Raw genomic sequence first — 22,358 nt, forward strand, 5'->3', positions numbered from 1 at the left:
CCACCCAGCCAGTCTTCTATGGCAGTACCTTGTCCCTAACACTTTTATTTTGCAACCTCCTATGTGGCACCTTGTCACAAGCCTTCTGGAAATCCAAATAGATCATGTCCGCTGGCTTTCCTTTGTCTAACTTGCTTGTAACATCCTTGAAGAATTGTAACAGATTTGTCAGGTATGATCTCCCCTTGATGAAGTTGTGCTGACTTATCCCTATTTTACCCATGCACTTTCAAGTACTCCACAGTCTTTAGTAATGGACTCTAAAATCTCACCAATGACTGAAGTCAGGCAAACCAGCCTATAATTTCCTGTCAAAAGTGAGGACTGCAGTTGCTGAAGATCAGAGTCAAGATTAAAGTGATGCTGGAAAAGCACAGCAGATCAGGCAGCATCCAAGGAGCAGGAATTTCAATGTTTCGGACAAAAGCCCTTAAAATTTCCTGTCCCCTGCCTCCCTCCCTTCTTAAACAGGGTGTTACATTAGCCATTTTTCAGTCCTCTGGGATTCTCCCTGACTCTAGTGCTTTGTGAAAGATCTACAATATCCACAGCTAGCTCCTTCAGGGCCCTGTCGTGTAGTCCATCTGCTCTGGGTGGTCAGGAAAGTACACAGGACAGTTTCTTCCAAGCCCAGAAGAAATTTGACTTTTGATGCACAAATTAAGAATGATTTACTGTGCTTAAAATCTTCTAAATAATCATTTGGAAGAGGATTTAGGATATCACGTCTAATGACGTTTATACATCCTGTGCCTTTCATAATTCATGTTAAAAGCTAAAATAGTTGATTTCGTATTGGGTTACAATTCCTATTGTTCTTGAGTAAACTCCCCTAAGTAGCAATTATTCATGTATGAATAGATTGAATGGTGGAGTTGAATGATCAATTTACTTCACAGATGAGAAATGTCTTTTAACTCACTTTGCCATCTTGAATTGTGATGTCTCTTAATTATCAGCTACATTGTAACAAGTTCATTTATTCCTGATTGTATCTTTGTGTACCTTAGATTTAATTCAATACTCAAGAAACAATTCTTGGTTGAAGTAATTTGTCCTTCTCACAAGTTATAGAGTCATAGAGGTGTACTCTTTGTCATTTTTACACGTTATTGTGTATCCTGATTTCCACAGAGTAAGTCTGGATATGATGTCTGTTCAGGCCAACACTGGTCCTACTTGGGAAAACAAAAATTGTACAGCATTTTGGAGAGGACGCGACAGCCGAAAGGAACGTCTAGAGCTTGTAAAACTCAGTATCAAACATCCTGATTTGATTGATGCTGCATTTACAAACTTTTTCTTTTTCCCTCATAATGAAAGTATTTATGGTCCAATTGTAAAACACGTGTCATTTTTTGATTTTTTCCAGGTACGTGGATCTATTTTTGAAATGTAACCTACCTTATTGTTTAATTACCTACAACATAATTTGTATTACAATAATTCATGCTTGTCAATTAAGGCATTTAGGAAGGCAACTGCAATGTTAGCATTCAGTTCAAGAGGGCAAGAATACAAGAGCAAGAGACATACTGCTGAGGCTGTGTAAGGCTCTGGTCAGACCGCCTTTGGAATAGTGTGAGCAGTTTTAGGTCACATATCTCAGGAAGGATGTGCTGGTGTTGGAGAGAGTCCAGAGGAATGATCCCTGGGATTAAGAGTTTATCACATGAGGAGTACCTGAGGACTCTGACCCTGTACCTAGTGGAGTTTTGTACTTGAAACTTACAGAATACTGAGAGGCCTGGATAGAGTGGACATGGAGAAAATGTTTCCATTAATAGGAGAGACTAGGACCTGAGGGCACAGCCTCTCAGTGACGGGTGGGGAATCTGTGGAAGCCGAGTCATTGAGTGTATTTTGGACAGAGACAGATAAGCACTTGATTAGGAAGGAGCTGAAGGTTTACAGAGCGAAGGCAGGATAATGGGGGTTGATTGTACAAAGCATAACACAGATATTCCTTAATCACAGTTTGTTTGGTGCATTTTCTGTAATTAATTTTCTTCTTTCAGTAAAATCAGATTGAAATTATACTTGACTGATAAATTGGCTTATTTGAAAATATCTCTCATGATCAATCAACAAAGCATAGTTATTCCTCTGTTATGACTGAAGGACCTAAGCCAGATCTGTGGCCCATAATTACATTAGGAGAAAGTGAGGACTGCAGATGCTGGAAACCAGAGTTGAAAAATGTGATGCTGGAAAAACACAGCAGGCCAGGCAGCATCCGAGGAGCAGGAGAATCAAAGTTTTGGGCATAAGCCCTTCTTCAGGAATGAGGCTGGTGTGCCAGGCAGGCTGAGATAAAAGGTAGGGGGGAGGGGATTTGGGGGAGGGGTGCTGGCAATACGATAGGTGGAAGGAGGTGAGGGTGAGGGTGATAGGCCGGAGAGGGGGTGGGGGCGGAGAGATTGGGAAGAAAATTGCAGGTCAGAAATTCCCTGATTTACTGACAAAATTGGAAAAATCTAGAGACACAATAGTCTATAAACAAGTGTAGAGGCAGGGGATCAAAGTGAAAAAAGAAAGGTCTTCAATTGAGTGAAGGACAGGAGGGAGTAAATGACAAAATGGATGATGCTGCAGGACAAAGGGGATGATAATGGGAAATGTCAAGATACAAGAAGTGGGTTTAGAGGAGCTATAAATGACAACAGCGGAATCCTCACCTGAAGTTGCTGCACAAAACCAACAGGGCCGTGTTTGTGATCTGTTCTTGTTGCATGTAATGTTTAGACCACAAGGTCATACCATGCCTCGTTGAAAGATCTGGAGCTGTTCACTTCATCTGTCATTTCAATTTTGAGTCCCACTTCCAATCTGATCTTGATGTTCTCATCCTCTTCTAATTCTAATAAAACTTAGAAATGTGAGAAACAGCACCTCACCTTTTGATAAGGCACTCTACGTTCTTCCAGATTGCACACTGAATTCAAAGCTTTCAGATCAAATCTGCTTCTCCCCATTTTTTTTACAATAGCATCTTCTGTTAATGATTTTGATGTCATTTAGACCTCCTCCAGGTCATCTTTTGTTTTTGTTCTTCTCCCATTGTCATCTTTCTTTGCCTTTTTGGCTCAGTATCTTAATTGGCATTAAATCATTATTACCTGCTCTCTGTCCATCCTCACTTCCCAGCCTTTCACCACCTTTGTATACAGGTTGTGTACAATCTGTTTCATCTTCAACTTTTCCCACTTATGGGGAAAGGTTATTGACCTGAAACTTTAACTTATGTTTATTTCTTCACATATGGTACCTGATCAGAAAGTATTTCCTGTTTGTTTTTATTGAGGCAAGCACTAGCAAGGATCCCATTTTCCAGTGTTGCATCAGACATTACTGGATGGCGGTAGAATAATGTAAAAGTATTATTTGATAGTAAAAATTAACCTTTGTTTCTTTGGGTTGGTGATCTTAGTTGTCACCATTTGATAAATGACCTTGAGTTGAAAGATGTAGCCATCATCTGCTGTAAAATTACAAGATAATAAACCACAGAATTACTTTTATAGACATTAGAAACTACACACCTCAAAAACCTTGAGATTTGTTGGCATTACAGATGTAATAAAAATTCAATAATCATGGTGTGAATTCAAGCATGTCTGCTGACTGTAACATTGTCATAAAAACTCCAAATGAGACAGTGAAGGTTGGAAAAAGACCTTTGCTCATCTCACCGATCCAAGTATGATAATGCTATTTGAAATCTAAGAAAATGTAAATATGCTTTTAAATATTGAACAGGCTTTAAGGCTAATAGTTTCACTGAAAATCAAACTCAGTATATTTAGTCAGTTTCTAGTTGAAATTAATGCTGGAAGTGGAAGGTTATACTTGTAATAGAACTCTATTGCAATACTGATAGAAATATTTCCCATCAACAAGGATTATCCAGAGTTAAAAGGTATAATTTCTAAATACTAGCATAGTTTATAAGATTTGGGTAGATAAAAAGTTGATGCATTGAAATGGTCCAGTTTCAGTTAACTGTCATTAGTCACATATAATGGACTTGAAAAAAATTATAACTGTGACTGTACGTCACATCTTTGGTTGTTATTTCTTGATTTCACTGGGAGGATTATTTCATGTTGATGTGATTTTTAAAATGAGCATGTGATGGTGAGGTATTATAAATAAACTAGACAATCCCTGCTTCTCTCAGACAAGGAAAAAGAATGTTTGTGTATTTTGCTTAAAGCTCTATGATTTGAGCACATTGCGTCATATCCAAAAATTATTTGAAACTTTTGTTTTTGTAGTACAAGTATCAAATCAACATTGATGGCACGGTGGCAGCATACAGGATGCCTTATTTGCTCGCAGGTGGCGGTCTTATCCTAAAACAAGATTCAGTCTACTATGAACATTTCTACAACGACCTGCAACCATGGGAGCATTACATTCCATTTAAGAATGATTTAAGTGACCTTCTGGATAAGATTCAATGGGCAAAGTCTCATGATGAAGAGGTAAATTTCATTATGTTTTATTTCCTTTAATTGTTGAAGCTGAGCATTATTGTTAATAAGGCCTCGGGTTGCTGCTTTTCTGGGGCAAGTTTTCTAGCTAGTATGAGTACAAAATTGTGCAAGTATCAGTTGAATTAAGCATACTTGCGTCTTTGTAATCTTCGGATCCTGTAATTGTGTGAATATAGTATTATAGTAGAACATATCTTGTATTCTTTCATTAACAACTTTGTAATCTTCTCTTGCAAAGCGTACACTCTCATTTATAAGTAAGAGTGTCTTGGTTGTAAGTTGGTGGTTCACTGACTGAAAGACAAAGCTTTGGATAAAGGCATTTGAGAATGGCTCATGGAAGTTACTTTGGTCATCTTGACCCTAAACTGTGGAATTCCCTTCCTAATCCTCTCTGCCTTGTCATTTCCTTTCCTTCAGATATGCTCTCCGAAATAGCTCTTTCACCAAGCCTTTGGTCATCTATCCCAGTTCCCCTAGAATGAAAACAGAAAATGCTGAAAATCCTCAGTATGCATGGCAGCATCTCTAAAGAGCCAAATGGAGCTAACAATTAGTTCAATGACTCTTCATCAGAATAGGAAATATACAGATAAGCAAACAAATGTCTTCTCTAATTCAGTGGTGATTGTTGTTTGGTTACACTCCTGTGAAGTGTCATTGGATGATTCACCACATTAAGACATGGACTGAATCTTTCCAGCCTCTGAAAAACGTGGGCAGTGACTGATCACTTGGAAAAATGTGTAAAGATCAGAAGAGTTAGATCTTTGATGATGAGAAAAAAATTTGGATCTTCTACACAAAGTTTGAACAGCAAGAAACCATTTGTATGCATTAACATCTCATTATTCCTTATTCTGTCCTCAGTTATATGCAGTTTGTTGTTCTTCAGCTCAAGAAACTGGACAGTGACAATTCCTGACATGAAAATTAGAGTGGGACAGGCTCAGTGAGTGGACAATGCATGGCAGATGCAGTATAATGTGGATAAATGTGAAGACCTGGGTATCTTCATGTACCAATCATGAAAATTATATGCATTGATGCAACTAGCAGTAAAGAAGGTAAACTGTACATTGGCCTTCAGAGCAAGAGTATTTGAATATTGGAACAAGAATGATTTGCTGCAGTCATACAAGGCGTTGATGAGACCACACCCAGAATATTCTGTGCAGTTTTGGTCTCTCTCTGAGGAAGGATGCTCTTGCTGTAGAAGAGGTGTGGTGATGGTTTACCAGATTGATTCTTGGGATGGCAGGAATGACATAAGAGGAGAGATTGAGTCAGTTAGGATTGTACTCACTGGAGTTCAGAAGAATTGGGGGGGGGGGAAGGCATAACATTTTCAAGTTAGAGGAGACAAGTTACATTTCAGAAAGGATGTTCCCACTGCTAAGGAAATCCAGAATCAGGGGTCATAGTTTAAAGATAGGTGGGAAACCTTTTCGGACTGAGATGAGAAATTTCTTCATCCAGATTGGTGACCGGTGAAACTCACTACCACAGAACGTGACTGAGTCTAAAACATCATGTGCTTTCAAGAAGGAGATAGATATACGTAGCTCTTGTGGCGAAAGCAAACAAGGGATGTGGGGAGAGCATGGGATTAGGGGAAATTGAGCTCGATGATCATATTGGGTGGGGGGGTGGGTGTCGAATGGCCTTCTCCCGATCCTACCTTCTAAGTTTCTCTTTTTTGATGAGTACACGCCAGCTCCAATTCACTGCTTGCTGCTCCAAGCAGGCCTCCACCTTGGCTAACAGAGCTCGACACCTCATGGCACAATCCACAGATATTGACTGCACCATCCCCCCCCCCCCCCCCCAAATCCATCCACAGAGATTTAACACTGTAATACTGCTGCCAGGCCACTTGGCACACAGGGAGCAAGCACCCTTCTTGTGGATTAGAGCAGTATGCATCTCAGGGCTGTTAGCTTGTTCTCTTAGCCCTCACTCACTTTGTGCCTATTGGGATTCTCATAGCATCTCTGTCATGCCTTGCCTTGGGCTTTGCTGCTTCAGTCAGAGCTGAAAGGCTCCCAGCTCTTCTGTCCTGCCTTGTCTTTTAGGGTAAACATAAAGGTAGACAGCCTCTTGTGGTTGTCAGCAGTGATCAGTCAAGGAAGTGACCATATTTCTGTATGGCATCGTCTTATGTCAGGGTCCCACCTGCAGCATATGCCAGCAGCCCTTATGACAAAGGCATTCAAAGTGCTTCAACCAAATGACCATAACTGGAGGCCTAAAGGGAGTAGTCTGCAAAGACTGTCTTCAGTCAGCGGTTAGTGACACAGTTAGTCGAGGGCACAGTTTGATCTCAGTCCATGGTGTCCAACGTCAGGGAGTCTGTACCTGTGCAGTTTGGGGAGTATGCCACAGATTTGTCTGCAGGTCCAGTGCAATCAGTCCAGGGATTAGCCATCAGTCATTGGGTGGCTGCACCGAGATCAGTCAGCGATGTGGTCACTCATCCATCAGGACTCTCTTTCCAATTTGGTCAGGGGGTGGGCCAAGATCAGTACAGGCCAAAAAAGTCAAGAGGGATACCAGGGTCAATGCTTGATAATTATCACCCTCTGCTGTTATTTCAGGACCAGCTAATATCATGAAGAGCTTCTTTGTAACTAGGTTCCCGATGGTATTTGTATGGTTCTGTTTCCTGGCATAAAAGTCAAAAACATTGACATAACAAAAAGTATTGAACACTTTTTTGGATATGTACTTTCTTTTTATTTTTGATCTAATTCATAGGCCAAGATGATTGCAAAAGCTGGGCAGGACTATGCTAGGAACAAACTTATGGCAGATCACATCTTCTGTTACTATTATAAACTTTTCCAGGTAAGTTGAAGCATTAATGACATGAACCTATATTTTAAACCGATGGTGTACTCAATAACAAATAAATAGAACTGTGGAATGATCTTAAAACAAGTCCACTAGCTTAAAGAAGTTTATGAAATTTTAATATTGGATAAAAATCTTCAGTATTCCATAGAATTTTGTTGTAATATCTTATAGTTTTGATATACTTTGTGGAATTCATGTTTACAATTCAGAAATATTGAAATAATTTGTGTGTGACAGTTGGGAATCTTCAAACAATGAGGTATTGTTCTCCCAGGGTACAATGAACTGTTGTGACTGTTATTCCTAGGTTTTCAGGCAGATTAGAAATGAGTTTCAATGTTTTCTTGTGACAAATGGCCATTGACAGAAAAAGACATCCAAACCTCGAGCAGAAACTATTTTATTTGATAGCAGTGAGCTGTTCATTAATAGCCAAGCTATTAGTACTAAGCTATTATACAAAGGCTACAACTTTAGAAATCTGAGATTATTATTATTAATAAATATCTGAAATCTAGAATCAGTGCATTGAAGTTCTCCCATTGAGAAGATTATCATTTCCATTGTATTTTCAATGAGCCCAATATGTTTAAAATCCTTTGGTTACATATTACAAACATTTACTGGAATATAATTCTTATAAGGAAATGGGGATAAAAAAATTAACACAAGTTTGTGAGTTCAGTAATCAACAATAATAATGACCAGTTAGAGAACAATGACCAAAATTTGGAAAGATCTAATGTTGCCAAATCGAATCAATTGGCTATTTCATGAATGCAAGATTGTTAGGGTCTTCCCTTACCTCTTTAGTCAGGAATATAAGGAACTTCTCAGTGACGTTTGGATATTGTCTTTATGGAATGGAATGGTACAAATGTAATATACAGTGTGCAATTTTGATGCAGTAACAATTTCTCAATCCTGATTGCATGCTGAAGCACTCTGTAAATGTTCCCACCCTCTCTATGAAACTCTCCCCAGTGTTATATGCTGTTTCTCCACCCCCACAGAGTGCCTTTTATTCGCTAATTTGTGCCTTTTTTTTGGGTGCCCCCCTTTTGACCCACTGTTGGTGGGAGAGTCTTCAGCCCCACTCGCTAAACCTTCTCCTACACTCACTTGTCTCCCTTGGGTTCAGCCTTTTCAATACCACCTTTTCTTGATGTCTGACTCCATAGTCGAATGTCAATCTATATTCATGAAGCACCTTGGAATCATTAGTGTATTATAGAATCTGTGTAGAAATTATGAACAAGATTTTACATTTTGTGATTTTTATTTTAATACAAGTCTGAACTAACACAAATTATATGTGAATTAACAAGCAGATGACATTTCACATAAAACAATATATTTTACCTTAAAAGATTATGCAATAATAAAATCTGTTTTATTTATGTACACAAGGACTAGGGAGACAAATGTAAACAATCAGGAGTAGGGAAAGAAATAAAACCAAAAAAATGCTGGAGAAACTCAGCAGGTCTGGCAGCATCAATGGAAACAAAGCATTTTCTGTTTTTTTTATTTCAGATTCCTAGCATAAACAGTATTTTGTCAGAGTAGGGAAAGATATAATATGTAGCAAAGTAATGTGTTTAAAGAGCATTTTAAGATTTTGATAAAAATAGCAAATCAAGGAAACCTTCCCTCTGAATGAAACTTTATTTGAGATGAATGATATTAGATTAAGAATTTTTAAAAATTTACTTGCAGAGTGAATGTGTCTACAACAATGTGTCTACACGTATTATCCAAATTTGATTGCTGTAGAGAAATTGTCATTAGCCACCTTCTTGAACTGGAGATTAGAAATGTTCACAGTTGCTTTGATAAAACAGTCTAGTTCATGAGGCTAATCCAGAGCATAGTTAAAAGTTATCCACTTTCCTATGGGATTGAAGTCAAACATAGTTCAGATTGCCTAAGGAAGGTAAGATTCCTTCCCTTAACGACTTTAGTGAACCAGTGAGTTTTTGTAGTAACTCTGTAATTTCATGCATCCTGTTTTAAGTGTGCAGGTGACTTGCTTTTGTCTGTGGCACATGGCAGAATTCTGCAGAGTAACTTTGAGGTTGCCATGAGACCACGCAACTTAAAAAGGCTCAATCATTATAACTAATAGTCATAGAGATGTACAGCATGGAACAGACCCTTCGGTCCAACCCGTCCATGCCGACCAGATATCCCAACCCAATCTAGTCCCATCTGCAATATTGAGACTAAACTTTTATTACAGATTTCAGTTATCTAATTAAAAGAAATTAATGTTCAGAACCTAAACACATCTCTGCATTATTAGTCAAATAGCGTAATCACGATGCAGTAGGACTGTAAAAGTCAAGAAACAACAATGCTGATCAGAGTTAACATCGATCAGCCAAAGTTTTGTTTAATAACAGTGGCCAGCTCAGAACTCGAACGTAGATGGACTTCTGTTCAAGCCAAATCTATATATTTTTCTCTTATTCTTAAACTATCAAAATGGCACTGTATTGTGGGAATAAATGAAAGCTTTTTACTTTATTGTATTGTATTTCTCACTGTAAAATGCATGTGACAATATAACGATTCAAATCACCAAGAGTGGCGGGTGTCTGGAACGACCATGTTGTCAGTGGTAGTGGTGGGTGCTGATACAATATGGGTATTTAGGGAGCTTTTAGATAAGCACATGGATAAGCAAGGAATGGAGGGATGTGGACCATGGGCTGGCCGAAGGGATGTGTTTAATTTGGCATCGGATTCAGCACCACATCATGGGCCGAAGGGCCTGTTCCTAATCTGTACTCTTCTATGCTCTGTAACTCGAATCAAATCATTCAAATCTTTTGTAGTTCTCGTGCGTTGAATGTTCTTGGCTTCTAGGTGCCGTGAACTTGCTTTTTATGTTCAGATTTTTATGATCTAGTATCTTACACTGAGCAGCTTTCTCTGAAATAAAGCTAAATTACTTAGTACTGTACAAACCACTTTATTGGACTTTTTTTCCATATCATGGGAATCTTCTTCATTTCATCTGTGCAGTTTTTTTTCCAGATTAAGCCTTGAGGTGATGATTATGGTTGCCTTTTTATTGTCAGCTCTTTATCTTATGGTTTCTCTTTATCAGTTTTTATCTGGGATAGATCATACGAGATATGTTTGTTAAACTTTGGAATTTTGTAACCAAGAGAGGACTGTGATACATACTTTAACAGTAGTCAAGTGATTATATTAGGAGCAAACTAAATGATTGAAGGAACAGTCTTGACTCATGAGCAGTTTCCTCCTTGAAAAATGTTCTTTTAATTTTTTTCCATCAAGACATAGTGTTAAAACTCTGGCCATATGCTACCAGTGTTCAGATCACAGTAGTCATTATTACATTTATCTCAAATGATAAGAATTCATCCATTCCCAAGGACTCAGTTATCTCTTATCAAAATGGAATTGGGGAACACAACTCAATTTAATTTAATCTTATCAAATAGGTAATATACTTTATTAATCAAGAACATTTCAGAAGAAAAAAACCTTTAACACTTATTTTCAATATAGATATCTTTACTGATTTTTCAATGATTGAAACTTGAATCTTTACTCTCTGATGAATTTGAGCTAAGATAGTTCTAGGTGAATTGCTACAGAATGTGAGAGGTGCACATTTTATTCTCCATGTATCTAAGAGAATAGTACATATCACAACATCGAGTCATATTATTTAGTATAAAGTGTTGTTTTAAATTTGTTTACAAATAAAAGTTTTCATAGAAACAAAATTAGGCAAAGTTCTGGGCAATGTAATTTTCAAGCTTCCAAATACCCTCAGTGCGTTGTTTTAAATAGGCTTATAGATCTTGCAGCTTTAACCTGTAAAGATCTGTAAACACTTAGAATATCATAATTTCTGGAGTCACACATACAAGACAAGCTCACAGATCTTCATGGAATGCCCTCCTCCCCACCCCCAACCTCAATCAGTATTAACTCCCATTTTCATAGTAGAATGTAAACTTGTCCCACTTCGTTGCATCTTCCCATCAGAGGTGTAACTATATTGTCAAGGTTAGTGAGAGATTTCAGTTGTGAACATAGGAATCATATTTTCATACAAGAAGGGGACAAATATTTCTAGTATGATTCACATAAAGTTGTGGTTTATGTAGCTTTTGTTGGCTAGTTTAACATACTTCGCAGACTTAAGGAATTTCAGCTGTTAAATTAGCCCTCACTGTTTTTGGAATAATTCTTCCATCAGAGCTTGAGATCTACTGCACTGGTCTAAAAATGGTACATATCATAGTGCAGTTTGAGGAAGAATATATAACATAGAAAACACCAAATCCCTATGTATGTTTTACTTGAACTTGATAAGTCTTTTCTCCACGATCAGTTGAAGTTTAGTAATGGACAAAAAGACAGAGCAGAAGTACAGCAGTACCAGCTGTGCAGATGCATAATCAATCTCTAAAGAACATCAACTTGGAAAGCAGATCACACCAGTTTGATGAGCTGGGTAGTTTGTTCTGTGCCAGTATTTCTTTATTGATTTCCTGATACATGTCATGCCATCTGTTGGTTGGTGCCAATCAAAGGCTAATTGTGCTACATACTAAAGGACAAAATTGAAATGTAAACAGAAGCAACTGAGTCTTGACATAATAATTTGGTCAACTGATCTCTGTAGTGATTAGTGCATGTTCTGTAGTATGAGAAAATACATTTAAATTGAACAGAATTAAGCAAACAAATGTAAAATGAACACTAAGTGGAAACACACTGTTGTGTATTGGATCTGGTAAACTGATATGTGTTTTTAAACAGGAGTATGCTGATCTTCAGGTGAGTGAACCAAAGATAAGAGATGGTATGGAACTGGTGGAGCAGCCAAAAGATGACCTTTTCCCTTGTGTCTGCCAAAGAACAAAGGTACAGTATAGGTTTTTAAAAAGATCTTTGAAGAATCCTGTGTCATTATAAATTGAATACTACAGGCAATGAACCGGAGAATAATTTGAGATTAGCTGGTTCTGGGAAAATGGTAGGAACTCTAATCATCTTTGGAACAGAAGAGAAAGGAACAGGTAGACACATGCGTCCTCAGGCCCGTTCTGACATTTAGTGTGATCATGCTGATTTTCTCCACTTTTCTGCCCACTCTCTCTATCCCGTGATTCCCTGAGATATCAAAAATCTATCTGTCTCAACCTTGAATGTGTCCACATATTAATGTACCACTTGAGCGAAGAGATTTCTCCTTATCTTAGTTCTAAATAATGAACCCCTTATCCTGAGAATGTGTCCTCATTTTGAAGATTTCCAAATCGGGGAAAAATCCTATTGGTATCTAACTTGTCAAGTTCCTTCAGAATCTTGTATGTTTTAATTAGATCACGCTTTTTCTTCAGAGACAGTGGGGTAAATTTACACAGCCTCTCTCATAGGACAAATACTTTGCTCCATGAATAAATCTAATCTTGGCCTGACGTAGGGATGCTACTGCTGAAGCGCTCTCCACAAACAGATGTGAACTGAGAGGCACAAGACTTTTAATTAAAAATATTATGCTTGTGAATATTCATTGCCTACAAATATATTGAAAGTTTAAGTCCACTTAGGTCACTGTGATGTTTGGCCTACCACAGACAGACTGACTTTATGTCTACATCACAATCCACAATCAACATGAATGAGAATTCCTAGAAGCATGGCATTCCAACCGGAACGCTATCAACAAAGACATTGACTTGGACGCCATTTATCACCCCCTGAGAAAAACAACCACAAGTGCTATCGCCACAGGAAATGACATCACCACAGGAATTGACATCACCAACCCAAAGAAACCCAAACATATAAATAGAAAGGAGGAATCATCAGCAGTGCTTCATCTGGAGGCTCACTGAAAATGATATCTAGTATGGTGATGAAACGTCTGATAATGAACCTTCCAGCTCAGCGCTCAAACCGACATCCAGAACCTCAACCTGAGCTATAAATCTTCCCAAAACTCGCTAACTGCTGGATAATTGGAATTTCACATCCCAACTTATTAAAACACACTACACATCATAATTCTCACTCTTGTTGGTTCCATAAAATTTCCCTCGTGATTGTAGATTCAGAAGATACTAATCACACCCATAATCCCTTCTCAGTCACAGTGAAAACTCTTAAACTTCTTATTACCTTTACGAAGGACCCTTGTGAATCTAAGCTGAAACTTTTATATGTAAAAATGGGGAACCTGAAACTGAATACTGACCAATAGCTACACACTGATTAAGGTCTCAGGTCTTTGGTTTTGACAGTAAGATATGTTATTCTGTTCTACAATTAGCTTTGGTAGTTTTACGGTCTGAATATCGAGTTCTCTTGAAAGCTGAGGCAATGTTTAGTATTCCTAGCATTGCCTCACTCTACACTACAAGTTCTCTCCTTCACCACAGTGACCTTAGTCCTATTGTTGCTGAAATAACTGCACAGAGGCTGGTATCCCATCAGCAAGTCCCCCTTCATTCACTTGTGCACAGTGCATTGGCTGAAGTCAGCCAGCTCAGAGTCAGTCTCCTGAACTGAAGAGATTCTAAATCCCCTGTTTGTATTTTGTTTTGTTTCAGTATCAAACTGACTGTAGTACCAGCCAGCACAGAGTCAGTGCCCTAAACTGAGGTCCTGGTTTTTTTTAATACTTTCACACTATCGCCTAACTGCAGTAGCGTTTTTTTTTGCCCCAGCACCCATGTTGTGTGTGTGCAGGTGTGAGACACAGTGAAAGACACAAGGTGTACAAATCGTTATTCAATTCCCACCACCAGGAAGATAGGAAACAGCCAAGTGGCCAATGACAAGCAGTGCCCTTCACATCAAAGGGCAATGCTGTGTGATCAAAACAGTGAAGGGGAGGGTAGGGATTAAATCAAAATAGAGTTGGAATCCCCGTTTGTATTTTTTTTAGACATAAGGTGTACAAATCTACACTCCTTTTTTTAATGCAGAGAATCTTTGACACTGATCCAGCTCCCTCAGAGCCAGCTCTCAGAGTGAATAGGATGCCTGACACTCTTTTTTTCATTTTTTTCCTTTTTTTATTGTTTCCTTTTATTTTCCCCACACTATCGCCTAACTGCAGTAGTGTTTTTTGTCCCCAGCACCCGTGTTGTGTGTGTGCAGGTGTGAGACACACAGTGAAAGACAACAGGTGCGTGAATCTTTATTCAATCCCCACCACCAGAAAGAAAAGAAACACCCGAGTGGCCAGTGACAAGCAATGCCCTTCACATCAAAGGGTAATGCTGTGGGATCAAACAGGGATGGGGAGGGCAGGGATTAAATCAAAATAGAGTTGGAATCCCTTGTTTGTATTGGTCAGCCAAGCGCTTCCTGATTGGTCCAGGGTAACAACACCACTCAAGGATCTCATAGTCAACAAGCTCACCTGGTTCCAATTACTACAGTTGTTATCAATAATAGCAGTGCCTATTGAAATTCTTACTTTGTTTTGTTAGTCTCTCTCCCTTATAACCTGTTTAACTATTTTGTGTAGCTTTCCTATATATTCTTCCTATTGATTATGACTTACACTTTTATTGTCTACTGTGAAAGTACTAAATGCTTTTCTTTTAGTTCTAACTTTATTATAATTTGCTTATTGATCCATGGCATCCAGACTTTTGCTCTTGCTAGAACATTTGATTTCTATATTTCACATTCCCTGATTAAACATTTCCCATTGTTAACCCATGCTTCCTTTTGTCAGTGGCACAAAGAAAAGGGGAATAGGCTTAAATTTAAATTACAATTTTTTTCCTCCTCTTAAGCCGAAGACAGCGAGGTACTTTTGATTTAGTTCTTAGCTTTATTCCCTTTTTGCCTTCTGACCATTACACCAATTCTTTTATTTCCATTCAGTCCAGTATGATTAGATTAGATTCCCTATTGTATGGAAACAGACCCTTCAGCCCAACAAGTCCACACCGACCCCCTCAAGAGTAATCCACCCAGACCCATTTCCCTCTGATTAATGCAGCTAACACTATGGGCAATTTAGCATGGCCAATTCATCTGACCTGCACATCTTTGGATTGTGGGAGGAAACCAGACCACCCGGAGGAAACCCACACAGATTCGGGGAGGGAATGTGCAAACTCCACACAGACAGTCACCCGAGGCTGGAATCGAACCCGGGTCCCTGGCACTGTGCGGCAGCAGTGCTAACCACTGAGACACCTTATGGGCAATTGTGTTACAGTCATTATTTCATAGATATATGTTTCACCGATCTGTTCCAATTTGTTATCCAGAACTGGTCATATTTTTAATCTAAATTCAGCTCTGAGTTAGGATACTTCAGATTTCTTTAATTTCACAGTTTTTCCTTTTGCTGTCTCAACATTCTGCCTGTCTTCCTATTTATTATCATTATCTTCTTTGAATTATTTCATCTTTTCTGCCTGTTTCCTGAGTTGCTTTCCGTTCCAAATCTTCAATTCTGACTCTTTCTTTTCTCCCATCCTCCTCCTCCCACCCCCATCACCACCCTTCACCCATAATATTATTACATTCGCTCCCACATTTCTTGTCAATTCTTGTCAATTCCTTTGAGGGTTTGGATCCCTTTTCTGTTTTTCTTGGACTTAACAGGAACGCTAAAGACAAGTTTCGGTTTGTGTGAAATAAATGATGAGGCAGCATAAAATCAGCTGTCAGTTTCTGTAGATTCACAAGTTACAGCACATCAGTTAAGCTGCTGAATTTGTTGGCTGATTTGTACATTAATTACAGTTTCACCAATAATTGATTATTTTAGCAGCATAATTCAGCCTGATGTGTCTATAATTAAATACAAATACATCTGTTGAGGTTTATCAATTTATTTAACTCAAGCATCAGGAATAGCAAATCTTTTTCAAAAATATTTACAGTAATTCAACCCATAGTGTTTCTGCAAATTTAGAGATTTTGCCCTCAATATCTATGTCCAAATCGTTTATATAAATCAGAAAAAGCAAGGATCCCAACACCAATTCCTGGGGAAGACCTAGTCAAACAGTGCCTATTTAATACTGACCCGCTGTTTCCTATCATTTAGCCAATTTCTAATCCATGCTGCTAAGGACCCATCAAACCCAAACATTTCTAATTTGCTAACCACGGGGTACCATTTCAAATGTTTTCTGAAAATCCAAATGTACAACATCCTCCGTGCTATCCTCATCCACTGCCTGTGTCACTTTATCAAAAAACTCAATAGCAGACATGACCTGCCCATTGACAAAGCTATGTTGATTGTCCAGTATTAACTTATTTTTCTTGAAGTGTATATTTATCTGTTCCTATATTATGGAATCCCATCTGTTTTCCCACTGTTGATGTTGAGCTGACAGGTTTGTAGTTTCCTGTGTTACCCTTTGCCCCTTTCTTGAACAACAGCGTCACATTTGCAGTTTTCTAGTCACCAGGATTAATCCTGTGTTCAGAGAGGCCTTGAAAATTCATGTCATCAGCTGTGCAGTTTGCTCCCTTATCTCTCTAAGCAATCCTGTCCGGGCCTGGCCACTTCTCTACCTGGACTGCTGCCAGCCTTTTCAAGTACTTCTTCTTTATCTATCACTATACTGCTCAGTTGCTCAACACTCACTTTTTCAACTGGGTCATTGTCACATTTTCTAATTTGGTAAAGACAGCAACAAAGTATTAATTTAGTATCTCAGTGAGCAGCTTACGTTGTTCATGCCTTACGGGCCCCACTGTTTCTTTCCCTAATCTTTTCCTAGTAATATGTTTGAAGAACATTTTACTATTTATTTTAGTGAAGACTGCTATCTTTTCCTCATGCTTCCTCTTAGCCTTCCTTATTTCAGCCTACTCTTTCTCCTGCCTTTGACATACTCTTCCAGATTTCTATTGCTATTATTATTCCAAAAGGCATCATATACCTCCTTTTATCTTCCTCATTTTCTCTTCATCCAGAGCATTGTAGCTTTGGATATCTGTATTTATTTCTCATGGGTATGAATTTAGCTTGCACCCTCTTCATCTCTCTTTCACAAGTCTCCCATGTTTCATTCATTGTTTTATCCACTAAATTGGTTTCCAATCAACCTGTTCCAGGTCAACTTTTAGACCCCTGAAGTCTGCCCTTTTCCAGTTTGGAATCTTAATCCTTGACTAATTTTTATCCTTCTTTAATGGAACTTTATTATATTATGATTGTGGTTTCCCAAATACTGCCCGGGCTCATGTTCTCCACCTGACCTGCCTCATTTCCTAGGCCTAGGATCAGTACAACACTGTCCTGGTAGAACAGAAAATTAGATGATTAGATTAGATTAGATGACATTACAGCGTGGAAACAGGCCCTTTGGCTCAACAAGTCCACACCAACCCGCCGAAGCACAACCCACCCATGCCCCTACATTTACCCCTTACCTAACACTACGGGCAATTTAGCATGGCCAATTCACCTGACCTGCACATCTTTGGACTGTGGGAGGAAACCGGAGCACCCAGAGGAAACCCACGCAGACACGGGGAGAATGTGCAAAATATGCACAGTCAGGGAATTGCACACATTGTAGGAATTTCTCCCTTCTGAGGCCCTCACTCTTCTTTTTCCCCGTCTATCCCAGGATAATTGTTAATTATTTCAATGGGGACTTTCATAATTTTATTTTCAGGCCAAAGATGAACTTTGACACCCAGTAACGAAGAATTTGACCCCAAAACTGAAGAAAGGGCAGTGGAACAATATGGTGATGTAGATGTCAGTTTCCAATTTGAATTGCATGAAGAAACTGCAATTCTGCAATGCTTACAAGATCCTAAGAGGGCTGCTATAAAAAAGCCACTACAATTGGAAGAAGATGCTTCACAGTTGCCACAAGACTGTTACTCAGCTGATTTTTTTAATTAATACATCTTGTAAGATTTGTTTTGCTTTTAAAAATTGTTCCATTTCAAATTCATTAATGATCATTAGATGTTGAATGAATGAGTAGAAAGGCACTATGCCAAAAATAATTCATAGACATGAATTTTGCATCGTTGTGATGCAAAACAACTTCAGGGCAATATTTTCCTATTTTCTTTCCAAAACCCTATCGTAACAACCTGGACCTGTTCACCGTGTATCTATAAATTTAAAGTAAACAGCTGGAGAGATATAAAAGACTGGGATAGTAATTAGCTTGACTGTATTAACTAAAAATAAATCATGTTTAAATGAGACATGTATTTGAGTATGCAAATATGTACATTATCTTTGGAATTAACATTTTAATGTTATTCTGAAAAACTGATTTTAAATTGGATTGAACAAAATACTGCAACAAATTTTCTAGTCATGAGCAATCAAATTGTCTACTTTTATCATTTTCAGTATATTTTCAAAATGTTTTGTGAACATTTATCTATTTTTCAAGCCTCTTAAATTAAACTCAATACTTTGTTTCTTGTACTACCAAATATTACCTCACTACACTGTATAGTTATATCTAGGAATTAATCATGAACTATTTTTGATATAAATTGACATAAAAATATTAGCCTAAATTTGGGTTAGTTACCAAAGCTTATCATAATGTGCTACCATGTCAAAATGTCTCTGCAAAAGTTGATTTTCAGTCAATGCCTTTAGAAATGATTATAATTCACTGTTACATACAGTATGATTTGAAGATTGTTTCAGATTGTATTGAGGAAGTTTTCATTAGTCTTTGGTATCATTTTTAAAAAGAACCAAATTGGACTAATTCATCATCAAAATGTTCACTTTACTTCTTTTCTTGAAAACTTGAATCTATTCAGCTACCTTGATGCTTCATTAGTTCCTTTCCTAATGACATTCCATTAGAGAAATGAAGGTGTGCTTAAGCCTAGTTTGTAGCCTCATGGGGATTAATAAGAAACGTTGCCACAAAGCAGTTCACACGCCCAGTTTCCAAGGTGTTGACTTCGTTTAATGGGCTGCTTTACCAGTGAATGCCTGAAATCACTCTACTGGAATAACTGAGTTTGGTGGTTGGCAGGGGGATATGAACCAAGTTAGTCTAACAATCAGAACCCCGATTGTGCTTTACCAGTCTCTTTCAGTGACTGGTGAATGAAGTGAAGATTTAGAAAGAGACTCATTAACAAAAGGAATTGAAAATTGTCAGAGGGACATCCTCTAATCTGCTTTGGTTGTCTGGAATCATTAAACAGATTACTGTCAAATGGAACCAAAGGTGTGGCAGCAAAACTGCCCTAGACTATGTATGGCTGCTTAGATATCCATTATGAGATATTCCTCACAATTTTCAAGTACTGGAAACAGCATAATAGAGATTTATAGCAATAGCATTTTTATAGTTTATGTTGCATCACAAGATACACCAATCGTCTTTTTCATATGTTTATGAAATGTTATTGTCTTATATAACTGATACAAAGAAATGTTTTGCAGACAGGTAGCTTATTCTTTTTACTGGATTGCAATTTCATTTTAAAGAAGGATAGTCTGGCATTTTTAATCATCTTTTATACATATGCATTTTCATGAATTACAATAAAATAATCTGTGTATGACTTCCTAAGACTATTAAATTGTGTGTTCGTTAAACTATTTGGTATGACATGTTAATGGAAACTACAAAAAGTAGAATATTTAAGTTTACCTTGGCAATATTGAGAATTGTGAAAATAATATACAGACTGACACACAAATGGAAAAGAAATGAGTTTATTACAAATTTTGTTAACTTTTCTTCCAGTTTCTAAATCACAAACAGTGAAACAAACAGTGACTGTTTGCAACATTCAGGAATAGAGTTAAAACTCACACAACACCAGATTATAGTCCAACAGGTTTATTTGGAAGCACTAGTTTTTGGAGTGCTGCTTCTTCGACAGGTAGTTAACAACCATTTCTGGGTCTCAAGCTCACAAGAATGGCCAGCAGGAATACAAAAGCAGTAACTTCGTAATTGCCCACCCATTAGTGGCAGTGGACTGGCTGCACCCGATGTGGCCTCCTATACGTTGGGGAGACAGGCCACCTACTTGTGGAACGTTTCAGAGAACACCTCTGGGACACCCGCACCAACCAACCCAACCGCCCAGTGGCTGAACACTTTAATTCCCCCTCCCACTCCGCCAAGGACATGCAGGTCCTTGGCCTCCTCCATCGCCAGACCAACACGAAGCCTGGAGGAAGAGCGACTCATCTTCCACCTATGAGCCCTCCAACCACAAGGGATGAATACAGATTTCTTCAGCTTCCTCATTTCCCCTCTCTCCACCTTTTCTCAGTCCCAACCCTCCGACTCAGCACCGCCTTCTTGACCTGCAATCTTCTTCCCAACCTCACCGCCCCCATCCCCTCTCCGACCTATCACCCTCACCTTAACCTCCTTCCACCTATCGCATTCCCCAAGTCCCTCCTCCCTACCTTTTATCTTAGCCTGCTTGGCACACCCTCCTCATTCCTGAAGGAGGGCTTATGCCCGAAACGTCGATTCTCCTTCTTTGATGCTGCCTGACCTGCTGCGCTTTTCCAGCAACACATTTTTAACCCTGCCTATGCTGTCCGTTAACCAACGTATGTCAGTACACATTTTCACTATAAATTTTGGTTCTCGTAAAAATTCTCTGATTGGTACCTTTGATTCCTAACTGAACCTAATTCAGCTCTGACCAAGCTGTGTTACAGAACTGTATAGTTATATATTCTAATTAATATTGATAATTTGCTACATATTGCTGTGTCTTATCAACAGCATCCTGATCTCAATTATTCAATTTTTTATGTGTATAGGGGGCATGGGTGGCTCAGTGGTTAGCACTGCTGCCTCACAGTGCCAGGGACCCAGGTTCAATTCCAGCCTCAGGTGACTGTCTGTGTGGACTTTGCACATTCTCCCCATGTCTGCGTGGATTTCCTCCAGGTGCTCTGGTTTCCTCCCACAATCCAATGGTATGCAGATCAGGTGAATTGGCCAAGCTAAATTGCCTGTAGTGTTAGGTGCATTAGTCAGGGGTAAATGTAGGGTATGTGTCGGTTGTTGGGCCAAAGGGCCTGTTTCCATGCTGTAGGGAAACTAATCTATTTAGTTGGTGTCTCCAATGCCAGAATTCTTCAACATTGCTGAGAGCAATCTCTAAGTCAATCTTTATCTGCAGTTTCAGATAAATAACAAATGTTTAGTGCCTCTCTCCCCATATTAATAATTTTAATGGATCTGACATAGCTGAAGTGTTGTATTTGGAAGTTTGGAAGTTCTCTCTCTCCTTCTGTTACAGCAAAAAGCTGAAGTTATTTCTGCTGCCAGAATCACGTGAGGCAATCTACTTTGCTGACTTTGCCTTTGTCAAGGGTGTGTTCATGGAATGTTACTATATTAGAACAGTTGCTGTTTAATAATTAAATAATATATTATTCAGTTAAGTTTTTCAATAGAGTTAAAGTTATATCAACTCTTCTTTCTTTAGTTTGTACTTGAACTGGGGTCAAGAATAAAGTATGTTTTGCTTAATGCCGAGTAGTATGACCAATTGAATTACATCTGGAACACAGCACCTTGCACTTGCCTGTAAAACAAGATAGAAGTGAAGGTCTAGGCTATCTCCTTGACATATTTGCAGCGTGTTTGTCTGGGCCACTAGAAAGTTCAGAGTAGTTTGCTGAAAAGGCACATGGACTTGTATCATTGTGCTGTGACCATTCTGTGGGAAGGGGGTTAGAGAGCTCACCCTGTTTTGGAGTTCTCTCCCTCACTCATGTGATCTGTCTCACAAACTTAGACTCTTACTCACTCAGTGTCAGAAAGAGGAGTGTGTTAGAGAGACATTCTCTTTGCTGTTTTAGCAAAAAGACACAAACTTCTCAAGTTTCACTTTGTGACTTTGCCTTGTCATCCTTTCTAGTACACTGGAGAACTTGGTGCATTCTTTCTATTATAACCTTTTTTACTTGACTCAAAATGACATTAGTAATGACAATTACAAACCAATTAAGGTTCTGTAGAATTCCAGTATTAG

General features: G+C 38.5%; 1 protein-coding gene across 2 annotated transcripts in view; it reads left to right on the plus strand.

Annotated features, from left to right (window-relative positions):
• The window catches only part of LOC140481662 (protein O-glucosyltransferase 2-like), a 54,267-nt gene that overhangs the window by 20,132 nt on the left and 11,777 nt on the right, over window positions 1-22,358 (plus strand). The window contains exons 6-10 of one of the 2 annotated variants that reach the window (XM_072578209.1): window positions 1,135-1,372; window positions 4,278-4,487; window positions 7,257-7,346; window positions 12,165-12,269; window positions 18,020-19,929. In XM_072578209.1, the coding sequence (XP_072434310.1) occupies window positions 1,135-1,372; window positions 4,278-4,487; window positions 7,257-7,346; window positions 12,165-12,269; window positions 18,020-18,037 (661 nt within the window). In that variant the 3' untranslated portion in view covers window positions 18,038-19,929. Of the gene's footprint in view, window positions 1-1,134; window positions 1,373-4,277; window positions 4,488-7,256; window positions 7,347-12,164; window positions 12,270-18,019; window positions 19,930-22,358 lie in introns of those variants that run through there. The other variant, XM_072578211.1, reaches the window with a different exon arrangement.

This window comes from Chiloscyllium punctatum, chromosome 9 (genome assembly GCF_047496795.1).
Source record: "Chiloscyllium punctatum isolate Juve2018m chromosome 9, sChiPun1.3, whole genome shotgun sequence".
Classification (NCBI taxonomy): Eukaryota; Metazoa; Chordata; class Chondrichthyes; order Orectolobiformes; family Hemiscylliidae; genus Chiloscyllium; species Chiloscyllium punctatum.